Source organism: Lutjanus erythropterus, chromosome 6, assembly GCF_056507025.1.
Source record: "Lutjanus erythropterus isolate fLutEry1 chromosome 6, fLutEry1.hap2, whole genome shotgun sequence".
Taxonomy (NCBI): Eukaryota; Metazoa; Chordata; class Actinopteri; order Lutjaniformes; family Lutjanidae; genus Lutjanus; species Lutjanus erythropterus.
This window is the reverse complement of record NC_139322.1, coordinates 14,678,514-14,691,454: the sequence shown is the minus strand read 5'-3', so window position 1 is coordinate 14,691,454 and position 12,941 is coordinate 14,678,514. Positions and strand designations below refer to the sequence as shown.

At 37.8% G+C, this 12,941-nt stretch overlaps 1 protein-coding gene across 1 annotated transcript; it reads right to left on the bottom strand.

The window, feature by feature from the left end:
• Positions 1-332: 332 nt before the first annotated feature.
• LOC146325021 (uncharacterized) lies at positions 333-2,724 on the bottom strand. The gene is made up of 6 exons (XM_084719981.1): positions 2,427-2,724; positions 2,284-2,346; positions 2,054-2,158; positions 1,235-1,276; positions 1,011-1,139; positions 333-917 (listed from the first exon to the last, which is right to left on the bottom strand). The coding sequence occupies exons 1-6, from the start codon at positions 2,713-2,715 to the stop codon at positions 634-636; spliced, it is 912 nt and encodes a 303-aa protein (XP_084576107.1). The 5' UTR covers positions 2,716-2,724; the 3' UTR covers positions 333-633.
• Between the last annotated feature and the right edge of the window lie 10,217 nt (positions 2,725-12,941).

The window sequence follows — 12,941 nt, the reverse complement described above, 5'->3', positions numbered from 1 at the left end:
TGTTACACAGTGGTCGTGTTTATAATATGAATCCCTGGACATTAAATGTTCCTCTGCCATTTTCCGTATTTGTTCTTGACTGAGGTGGCAGATCATGTGATATGGTCAAGCAATGTTTGAGTCAAAAAAAGTTCGACATGCAGTTACAAGAACAAAACTTTCCACTCACATCTGAAGATGTTTGATTTGAAAGAACTCAGAGTGAAGCAAATGACACTCAGACGCAGGAAATGGAAGTTTATTAATTTGTTGGTATATTATACAGCATGAGCATGTACAGTTGAAAGTATTTTTTCATTATATCCCAAGTTTTTTTTTCAGAAAATGTGTCCATGTCACCCATTGTAACTTCAGTTTATTGACTATCAGTCAATTAAATTCTTATTTTTAAATGTCATGTAATTAGGTCCAAGGCCAAATCAGCACTTTTACTTTGTAGTTTCAGTGTTTTTTGTTCATATAATAGTCATATCATTGTCTTTTGTTGTTTTTTTGTTGTTTTTTAATGTCTTGGAATTATTAAAATGTCAGAAAATTTAATTGATTTAATTTAATGATCCTTCTTTTATGGTACAAAATGGAAATGGAAATTCTCATTTTGCTGTTATTGAGACACTTGACAAACATAATGTCTTACAGTTCAAAGAGCAGAAAGCCACTAAAGGTTGTTCTGTGGTATTGGTCATCCCACACACTTCCAAAATGATGCACAGAAACAACATCTCCCACTTCTAACTGCAACACTACACCATTGGATGCATTGTCTTCACGATCTGTGTCTGTGGTATAACGGTCGCCTGCAATAACTATGAATTGTCCATTCTTGACAAGTCTCATCACCATACTTCGGTCAGTGTGTGCTGTATGGCCAGTGAGTCTGAAGTAATACACTCCTCTTATTGGTGCAGTGAAGAAACCTAAGACAGAAAAACACAGTCACAACTGATACCAGTGAAATTACTGAAAGTGAGAGGATAATTTCTCACATGAAGGAAGACAAATCAGACTACCTGTGTTCGGGTTGTAGTGGCCTCCAATGTTGGTAATGACATTTCTGTAGATGAGTGGACGAGCAACATCGTGGACTATGTTACCTTCACCAGATGCCAGAACTGAGGCAGTAAAGGCCATCTTTCTCGCTGTGCAAAATAAAAGAAGAACACACATTTAATTTACTTTCCATATTTCCTGTATACACACAGTCACACTTGCACAAAACACAAAAATGATTTACCTCTGTTGGTGTTTTGAAGTTCCTGCACGGCCACCTTTTGTCCTGAAATCACATGCGACACATGCTCATAATTATGTGCACACATTTCATCACACAAATCATAAACCCTTTAAAGGAATTTTTTCGTGTCTAATGGGGACAGTTTTGGCCTTTATTCAGAAAGTGCTGCAGAAGCAAAACTAAGCTGATAATAATCCCTCCGGGTAACTATGCACCCTCAAAGTACAATCCACTGATGGTGCTTGATTTTGCCACTGACAGACTCAGATTGTGTCTGACAACATTATGGAGACAATGACAACAGAGACAGATCCTTTTAAAAGAGTAAGATATGCTTTTTTTTAAACCAGAAGTATCTGTTTTATTGCTCTCACCAAACTCACCAGACCCCCTTTGCAGACACAGTAATTTTTCATTTGAAAACTTAACTACCATATTGTGAGGCACATAGTGGCTCTAACTTATTACATTTTGGGTTATGGGTGGAGTTTCTAGGGTGTAGTTGGGAAAAAAGGGGAAAAACACCGTCCGCCCAAGTGTGATTGATCTGTCCAGATAGAGGCGGGACCTTAGTTTGAACCAACTGTTTGACAAGTATATTTAAATGTACATTGCTTTCTTTTGTATGTAGCCTACTTTTAGGAGTCTCACAATCTGAAGATAGATGTACAATGAAGGTACAATTCCTTTCTTTTTTTTTTTTTTTACTTTATAATACTGGACCAGTTTCAAAAAATGTTATCCCAAAAACATAAACAAGAAAGTGGGAAAATGCAGTCCAGGTTGAAAAATACCAAAGTTAAACTTGATTCTGTTTACCTTCCTGCTGTTTCTCCAGCTCCTCCACAAGGCGTTCACTGACTGTCAGTCTTTCCTGCAGAGAGCTGAACTTCTGCTGAGCGACTGAAAGTTCTATGGCTTGAGCTAATGTGACAGAAAAAATTGACAGGAAAGTTGGATCCTTATTGTAAAAGTTTACCAGTCAGAGATTCAACACAAATATCTCAGGTATGGTTAGGCAATGTGTCAGCATATGGCACAGTGTTTACCGTCATTCTCCATCTGCATTTCCTCTGCCAGGATCTCAGCAGCTGTCATCCTCACCTCCATGTCTGTAAGAAGAGTACTCACATGAGCTCAGCTACATCTATTTTGTTAAAAAAAAAAAAGTGAGTCCTTTATTCCAGTGTACCTGTATTCTCCATCTGCAGTTGCTCCACCAGGATCTCAGCAGCTGTTACTCTGGCTGTCAGGTGCCTCAGCTCCACCCTCTGCTCCACCACCACGTCTCTCAGACTCCTCAGCTCAGCCCAGATGTCAGACTGAAGCACCGGCTCTGGTTCACCTCCCTCGGCTTCAGTCCTGGGCTGCAGACCGCTCTCGACAGCTTGAAGCAAGAGATCATTGTCACCGCTGCGTTTCTGTGCACTGCAAAGAGTGCAGAGTATCAGCACCAGGGAGAAGACCGAGGATATCTTCATCTTCACTGCTGTGTTTGCAGTCTGTGGCACAGTTGTGCACTGGACCAGTTATTTATGGGGTGTTCAAGGTCAGATGTGTCACGTGGATGTTGATTTGCCAAAGCTGTGAGAAAACACACCTGTAACTTTATGTGGCAGGTGATAGAGTTGGAAAGAGGGTAGGAGCAGTCATGTTACTCGTGTTTTTAAACAGATGGTGAGTGGATGGTGGAATTGTACCTTGAAATCATGCCATCTTTCCAGGGAAGAGTTTTATTTTGACAAACTTTGTTTTTGTTTTTTTGTTTTCTCTGATTGATTGTTTTACAGTTTGGAATTGGAAAGAAAGTTCAATTTTAATTGTTAAATGTGCTTTATTTGATAGTTTATTCATGAAAAACTCAATACTGTACAATTATGGATTCCAACCATGACATTTTTTATTTATGTATTTATGTTAAGGAGACCAAATGACCATAATCGCCCCGGCCACAGCCTGTCCAACTTGCTGTCATCTGGGAAGAGATACAGAAACATCTACTGCTGCACCACCAGACTACAGAGCAGAGTGAAACTGCTTAATTCATTTTCGAAACTGCTCTATGCAAGTAGTTTGTTTTATTTTTCTCTCCCAACCAGTCCGTTAAATATAATTTTAAATGTTTTTTATCAGTAGTAAAACAGGAAATCTTGCTATACAACCCTGTGTGGTATAATGCTAAATGAATCTATATCTTGTATAATCTAAATTATATAATAATCTACATTACAATCTTTAACCTTAATTTAAATCTTGAGGCCTTGTACAGCTGTGTGTAAATTCAAATTAAGCCTAGTTGTAATGTAAATTATGTTGCGTATATGAAGTTGTGATTTATGCATTGCTAAAATGAAAGCGGTTGCACCACAGAGACAAGCTACAACATAACTAAGTAGTTACAAGTGCCCCTAGGTAGGTGTGAATCTTAAATTATCACAGAATTATACTCACTGATGTTGTGAAACAGCATAATTTTTTGTCATTAATTGCAGCCTTTTTGCATCACAGTAATGCAGTCAAGACCTAATTTATTTACATGAAATTTAAAGTTGTAAGTTGCATTCAAACTGATGCAAATTCAGATTTGCAACGTATTATTATAGATAGATGTAAATAAATGTATAATATTATATTATATTAATTTATTTTGTTTTGTTTTATATTTGTATCCTTTTCTATCTGAATGTAATTAATTATCTGTATTGCATGTGTGTGCAGAATGAAGGAACTACAACACTCATTTCATTATACAAATATCTTGATATTTTCTCACTAACATAAAGTTGAATGTAGTCATGCAGATAGTTTTCTGCCAACCACGGTTTTGAGATATCAGTGAGTAAGTTTTCTTTGAATAAGATTTTTTTTTTGTCTACGTTTATGAATTCTGTAATGTTCAGGGTTTTTACACTTATCAAAAAGGTGTTAAAATTATGTCTTTTAGCATTGAAGTCATAGTTAGTGGTGTTGTAGTTGTACCAGACTGCATTATATTTCGACACATTTCTAATATTCAGCCCATCAGTGCACTCAAAGGCACCCCAGAGGGAACCTCACCACGTTTCGTCTGATGGAAGGGCACCTTAGAGGAGTGTTTCCCAAACGGTGTGCCGCAGCACACTGGTGTACTGTGAGGCAGGTGTAGTTGTGACGACCATACATTACTACTGCAATATACAATTATACAAAAAAGTCAAGAATTAATTTTTATTTTGCTTCATCAATACTTTGTACGACCTCGTTTCCCAGTACAGAGGTATATCCTATACCCTGTACACACTAAAATAAATCCTTTCAAAACAGTGAACCCCAGTTCCTGGATGGTTGGAGTTATTAGAGTGACACATCAGAGGCCCTGAATGATTGACACCTCATTGTTTTCTTCCCACCTGCACTCCAGGAACTCTGGCAGGCTTTCACTCGTTGCCTCTGTTGGTTAGCTTGGTTTGAGAGGCTATTTTGCAAGGTTATGAATACAGGTGCGCCTCGAGATTTCGGCTTGCTAGAGGCCTCTTAGAGGGGACTACATCATGTTTTATCTACAATAGGGACATCTTTCCTCCCTGAGTTCACCATTATTATGTCTTTACCAGATATTTTTTTCTTTTATCACGACTTGGCTCTGGTTCCGCAATTTGAATATTGCAATTTTGATAATATTGTGATTAACTGTGGAGCCCTAATATATATATACATACAGTCTCTGAACCTAAGACAGAGATCTCCAGATATGACCAAATAAAATCAAAACTCTCTGCATGGCTAGATATCACTGAAAATTTCTTTCTTTTTATTATTTGGTTAAAAGCCAAGGTTTGAATTCAGTCAACATTAGCCATGACTTATTGTCACTGGCACACAAAAACAACGTCTGATGTCATTGTCCTCTCTGTGTCAGAGAGGAAAACAGATCTGACAGGACTCAGAGCTCATTCTCTTTGCAGTGACACTGTTTCAACATGATGAGACTTTCCACTGGTGCTCTGTGGCTTTCTTTTTTTCTCGCTGTCAGACAGAAAAATGGCCATATGTCAGTAGGTGAAGTTTTCCAAAATAGATCTGAAAATATCTTTAAACGCCTTGAGTGCAAACGGGCATCCTCCACAGTCCCCAAGGCTACCCGCAAGTTATTGTGAAGAGTGAGGGAAATTTCCCACTGCAACAAGACCATTATCTGGGCGTGTTGCTCGTGAGTCATAAGCGTGTGCATCAGTGACAAGTTAGACAATTAGACAGAAATAACAACAAATCAACCTGTCGTTAAAAAAATATTTCTTGAAGCGTATAAAGTGCAGTGAATGACATGATTTATGCTGATTGCTGCTTGTGTTTGTGAATAAGAATATTGAGCAGCTGTCAGTCAGAATGAACCTGCTCGCTGCTTCATACAACAGGATCTACACCAGATAAACACACACACATCAATCTTTTTTAACAAAACACTGCCAGACAGACAATGTTGTCTTTAGTAAAACAGCAGATATACTGCACGGTTTCATATCTAATCATTCAAGCATGGGCAGAATTGTCTTTATCAGAATCCTGTATCCACTTTGCGTTCTATAAATGACAGACCTGCCATAAAAAGACTTAGCTCTAGGGGTAAACACAAACAAATGTACATATCCCACAGAAGTTTTAAAGAAGAGGTTTTTCTGGAAAGAGAACACAGGGTTTTCTAGCCTGGTGCCGGAGGGGGCAGAGATAAAGAGAGTAATAGTTAGACTGCGGTCACATTGGTATGCAGACAGTCATGAAAGCAGTGCTGTACCTGTTGCATCTTGCAAATTCATTTGCTGAATATTGTGAAATTTCAACGCTTAAATTGGGGAGGCCCTTTTTTTTAAATCACCACTGAAGGGATTGTTGGTATGGTTAGATAAACACAAATGGTTTGGATCACAGATGATCTACTGATACGCTGTTCTCCTGCATCAACATTCTCTTTATCAATAACATCATCATCAAGGAGACAAAACAAAAGATTAATTATGATGCACAGATGTTGGCACCAATAATTTAATTAAATCATTTAGATATCGGTTTGAAGAAAAGTTTACGCCCTCTATAAACTTTACAGTGTTTATTTTCTATGCTTTTTTATGTTATAATCTTTACAGTATTGTCAGATATTTAAACTGGATTGTATTAGTCAGTTAACATGCTGTACATGAATTTATCCCTGGTCCTACATCTGCAAGGTAAGTTGCTAAAGAGTTTATCCAAATGACAAACAAGACTAAAGGCTCATTTAAGCTTAACTTTCTTAGCCTTCTGTCTGTGCTCTGTGTTCATTTTGTCAGAATTCATGCACGTTTTCTGAAAACTTACAGATGTGGCCACCTTCAGTAGTCATGTGGACACTGCGAAGTGAGACGCAACCACAGAATACAACAACAACAACAAAAAAATCACATGTCATGATATATTTAATGGCCACACAGACCACACACACACATAAATTAAAAAAATATTTGTTTGAAGAAGCAATCATCTTAAAATTAAAAGTTCACTGAATTTGAAAGGAGAAGTTGAGTTAATTTCGCAACGATTCAAAACAAATAAGTTTCTCTTGTCAAATAAATTTAACATGAATTCAGTGAAAACATGAAAACTCGCTCAATAAGCAACTAAAGATATTTGATTATCTTTTACATTTTCTCAGTTTGAAAAGTCAGTTCTTCATTTGGCAGCTGCTCCTGTTGGAGCTACTTTGTTCCAGCATTGGCACAAAGATGACATACAAAACTGCTTCTAGTGCATTTATTACATTTCAGGTGTGAGGGGGTGGGAATGAGTTCAATCATGGTTCACAGTGTTTTCATTATTGTGAAAAAAAAGAAACCTCAACTGATCTTCAAGTGTATTAGAGACACACAGTAAGTTTCCATCTAAATATTCTCTTCAAACTATAAAAAGGAGGCTTTCAGTGCATGCTGGGAAGTCTGTTAATGAGATGATCATGTTTCCTTAGAAACTTAATTTGAACAGTAAGCCAAAGCCACTTTAAATAAGAAAAACTCATGCTTAGAAGTTCAAAAAAATAAAAATTTTGTGACTTGAACAAATAAAACTATTTAGTTAATGAGAAAAAGAATAGCTGATTTCACTAAATTCATCTGTGATTTTATTTGCAGACAATTTATTCAATAGAAATAGGTTTCAATGAAATCCATTTTTTGATTTTCTGACATTTTATTTTGGTTTGTAATGTCATTTTGGTGAACTGACCCTTTACTATGCACATATTTCATACTATACAGCCCTACAAGTGTAACCCTAATTTAGAGTGAGTCAATACAGTACATCTCGAAGGTTAAAAACATGGTTTGTGGTGTCAAAAGTCACACATGCCACAGATGTCTGGCATTACATTCTGTCAGAATGGCAGTTAACAAGGCAGCGCATCATCTGTGGCTCCGCTCCCATTGGTCAGAGTGTCGACCTGTGATTAAGACTCCAGTAAATCTTCCCACCCAGGGAGCCTTTAGGAGAAGAGCTTCCCCTCGGGTCAATTCACTCCTGCAGGGCTAATGAGCCTCGCTTTCCTCTGTATCTGGCCCCGGGGCTAAATCTCACACTTTACCGTGGATCTCTGCTTCCTTCTGGTCTCCTCACGGGTCAGACTGGAAGCAAAATGTCAGGTTTAAGGGCACAATTAGGTCCTTCTGCGCATGTCGTCTAATCAGTCTAACTGAGAAAAAGGCGGAATATTAGGGATGTGGTGCAATATCTGCTGAAGTGTGATGAGATGACACCTCGGCAGAGCTATCAGGCGCCTCAAAGTGACAGGCAACCTCACATACCTTCCTTCATTCTCCTCTCAGGCAAATTCCTCTGCCGCTGTCTTTCTGTCTGAGTTTCTCAACTCTTCTTCCCTCGATTTTATGAAGTCAGATCAGTCTCAGTATTAATGAATGCACACAGAGGGATTCACAATGTATTTCAGGATTTATATATAAATGATTCTCTCCACAAAAAAGGTTATTGAGTTTAGTCTGTTAGCATGCTAACATTTGCCACTTAAGGTAATGCTGTATGTAAAGGTCACTGTAATAAGTTTTAGTTAATATAAGTTAATATAATTAGGTAATAAGGCCATTATTAGTCCTTATAAGCTACATATTAACAAGTGTTAATATGACTATATTGTCCAAGTGTTGATAATAGCATCATGAATGTGTTTATTGTTTGATTATAAGACATTTAGAAGCACTTACAGTACAGTTTATAGACTTCTTAAGGACTTTAGTAAAAAACCTGATGAGTTTCGTGTATATATATTTGTTATATAATAGCATTACAAACACATTTATTGACTTTAAATGACTTGCCAAGCATTGCTAAATTTTTCCTACCTTTTAAAAATTGCTTTATTAAAATTAATACATACTTAATTAGCATTTATCAGCAGTTAACTATGCACTTATAAAAAGTTAACTATACTTTTTGCAGCTGGCTTTATGAGGGTCTCATTGTCTATTATTATGCCTATTATGTTTTTGTATGTAAAAGTAAAAAAAATCCACATACATAATTGCAAAACAAATCCACATATACACAAACAAACAACAAACAAATGTATTTCTCATGCTCACGCAAACGTTTCTTCATTTTTCATGACAAGCAGTTTGTAAATGCAGGTTCAACAGTTTGGATGTTTTCGATGGAACAAACTGTCGAGGTTTAACCTTACTGATATTTTCTGCAGTGCTTGTCCCTTGTCTTTTCATGCCCAGTCTCTTGCCCAGATAACTGTGACCCACCCATGTAAATCGTATTAGCTGCAGGGTTGTTTTTCCTTTTAATAAACTCAGAAGCTATTGGGTTTATTCTCACAGGCTGAGCACTCATAGACAACTCTGTTGTCTTCTAATGTAATTAAAGTGAAAACTGTCGATGATCAATCATCGTACTTTATTGTTAATTTAATTGCTTATAATAGAAATGTTGACACATAACATAGTCTACAATAATAACTCTTTCTGTGGTGCAGGTAATCACTCCACTGCCGTGCTCCAGGACCCACTTCCTCACCCAGCCAATCACAGTGAGCAGTGGGAGGCTGGAGGTCGAGTGTGTGCGCTCTGCTTGCTGTTAGCTACTGTATGAAGTGGTGGGCCTGACTGCAAGTAGTTAGCCTCCTCAGCCTAATCTAATGATGCATACTTCCCCCTGTTTATGGCAGCCGGGGAAGAGGGAGCGCTAGCCTGTGCTTGTCTGCTGCTGAGAATGCCCATTAACGCTCTTTTTCGCCCTCAGGTGATGACCACCTGAGCTATCAAAGACAAGCGTGTCTGTAACACCACCCCCACCACCACCCCCTCCTCCTCCTCTCATCACACTCCATCCCCACCCCGCCTTTACTCCGACCTCCACCCAGATACATGCCGTACAGTTGCCTGCACTGTAGATTGCAGTTGTTTTTTTCCCTCCAGAAGTGGCATTTTAAGATTAGTTTGAATTTGTATATCATCATTATCATCATCATCATCATCATCATCATCATCATCATCATCATCAGCTCCATGCAGTCTTCTGTCTTCCGTCTTTTCTGCTACATAAATTTTTTTAGTGTATTTTTGACAGTAATGGAAGAAGCACTCAGATCTTTTACATAAGAAAAAGTAGTAATACTGCTGTGCATGAAACAAAACAGAGTATGGATGATTCATTAACACTTTTTCATGTCCAATACGGATAAAGATACACAACCTTGAGTATCTGCCGATACGGATTCCAGCCTGACAGCATCTTTTTCTTTAAACAATTACACATTTCAATAGATGCCCTTTGCTTAACTTAGCCATCTAAAAACATGATGCTGCAAACAAATATTCTACAACAATGAAGGGACAAATGCACACAACATGACTCTGTTAAGCAATATTAAACGTTTTCAAAAACAGACCGTTGCTCCACCAGGCAACCCGAAAAGAATATTTGGACAAAACTCCTTGAAAACCATCAACATGGATTTTGTAATTTAATAATATCTAACTAATTACATTCCAGCACTACCAGTATCCTATTTGACATTTGTGTGACACAAATTCTTGAGCTATGGTCAAAATGTGTTTTGTAAGGTCACAGTGACCTTTGACCTTTGACCACCAAAATTTGAGCAGTTCTTTCTCAGGTCCAAGTGGTCATTTGTGCCAAGTTAAAATAAATTCCCTCAAGGTGTGTTATCAGTGACACATCTCTCTTTATGGCATTTCATTTAAAGTTTAGTTAAGCAGTTCAGGCCAGAGGTCTGCAACCTTTACATTCAAAAGAGCCATTTTTGGCCAGAAAAGAAAAAAATAAATCTGTCTGGAACTGCAACTATTGAATTGTATATGCTCCTCTCAATCTTTTCTTTATTTGGATTTGGCATCCATCCATAGCCTTGCTTCATCACTGATTCTCTCTGTGCTTAATTTCTATCAGGTGTGCCTTTAAACAATCAGGTGCTGATTGGCAGTTCAAATTCTCCAATACAAATGTACAGGAAAAGTCAATACTGGCCAGTAGCACTATAATTGCATCATACAGCATATACATATGTCATAGGCATATATTATATCATATTATTGACATCAATTGCATGTCTGTTGGTTCCAGAAGAGTTTTTTTTTCTTATACAAATCAGGAGCCTAAGGATAGAGAGTGTCATGCCTTCATCAAAAAAGAAAGATGGCAGGAAACAACAAGATGGATAAATGGGAGGAATCGATACCGTTAGGCATAATACAGTGTGCGTCATTCAAAACTACAAAGGAAAGGCATTATTTTCGATCAGTAACAAATGCTGACAAATTTTCAGTTAACAAACCATCTCTCCTAGAGCAACATGGCCTGAGTGCCTCACTCAGGGGCATGTCATCAGTTACTTCTGACTGAGAGGAGGGCATTCCCCTTTCATTCTCCTTACCCACATTTTCCTTGACACTCTCTCAGATCCCCTGCAACCAAAGATGATTGAATTTAATGCAGAAATTCTGCAGCATCATATATATGGCTACAACCAATGATTATTTTAATGATTGAAAAACCTGTTGATAATTCCATTGATTAATTGAAGTTGTTTGATGCAAAACATGTCAGACAATGATGAAAAATGTTGATCTGCTGTCTCCCAAAGCCCAAGATGACATCCTCAAATGTTTTGTGTTGTCCACAACCCAAAGATATGCAGGTTACTGTCATAGAGGAGTAAAGAAATTAGAAAATATTTACATTTAAGAAGCTGAAATCAGACAATTTTGGCATATTTTCTTCAAAAGAAAGACTCAAAACAATTAAATCCATTATTAAAATAGTTGATTAATTTTATGGTTAACAACTAATCAATTCATCACCTAATCATTGCAGTTCTAATCAAGACCTATGTGTGATTTACCTTACTCGGGATTTGTTTAATAGAAATACCATATCAGTAGATGTTTTGCAAACACTGAGGCAACATACCCAGCAGCCCTAATGATCTTTAGTCCAGTGACTTTGTGGCACTCTGTCTGTCTCTTCTGTATCTATCTAAGTCCTACAACCCTCTTACAGTCCCTCTTCCTTTGTCCAGGAGATTTCAACACTTCCTGTCAGTGTCCCTAAACCCGTAATAGATGTGTGTGTCTTCCCCTGTCTGGGATGCGTGATTCACTGTCCCTGAAACGCAGCACCACCTAATCTTGAAGAGCAGATAAAGCTAATTAGGGGAAAGAGACATCAATCACAGCTCGAGGGCTCGTTATGAATTGTACATACCAAGAGTGGCATCTCAGTCACTGGGTGTGTTTGAGAGATTGAGTCAGTCACACACACACACGCAGCTATTATTATGAGTTATGTCAGGAGGAACGTCGAGAAAGCTCTATTGAATGTTTCCTTGATTATTTTGGGACTATTATTACAGAATTATCACAATTATTAATTTCACCAAACAAGCAGCAGGGGACTAAAATTAGTGCAGACATCAGTCTCTTTTGTTGAAACGACCTTCGGTAGTATAACTCATCCCGGAGACCAGAAAGCTGGCGAGCAGCTCTGTTTGGATGTGCAGCGTGCATTAATACAGCTGTCACAGAGACACACACACCCTTTCCGATGATTACAGCAGGTCCAGGAGGTTCACTGAACTCTGAGCAGGGGCACAAGATCACCTCATAACTGAAGGTAGAACTTATTAAAAAGAAAACAATCTTGACTCCTTTGTTTATAAAAACTTAATGTTCAAATTTGGTTCAAATTAATGAGAATTTGGTGCACATTCCCCTTTGTTTTTGTTCTGTTGTATAAGACACAAGTGCTGCCTTGGAAGGAAGCCAGAGTTTAGGGTGTAGGACTGCATTCGTCCTGTAGGTGGCAGTGTAACTCTTTCTAAGTTTCAACCAGCAGTAGATTGGGTTGAATTTAAGAGTTTATGAGAGCTTACACACACATATAAGAGGACTATGATAATTTTATTTCCCAAATAAAACTTTACATGATCATTGCTTTTATTAGCCATTGTCGAATGTGTGTGTGTGTCACACACAGACGTGTGTCGACGAGTGACACTTGTGTTGAGCTCACCAGCAAGGTGTGAACAGGTATGTAAATAGGCATGGATATTTACTGTGTGACATGCCCTGACAAGAATGGATTATATACTTTAACAACTTAACTGAGGAATAATGTTCACTATTTACCACATATAGGCAAGAACATATGCATAATTAAACAAATA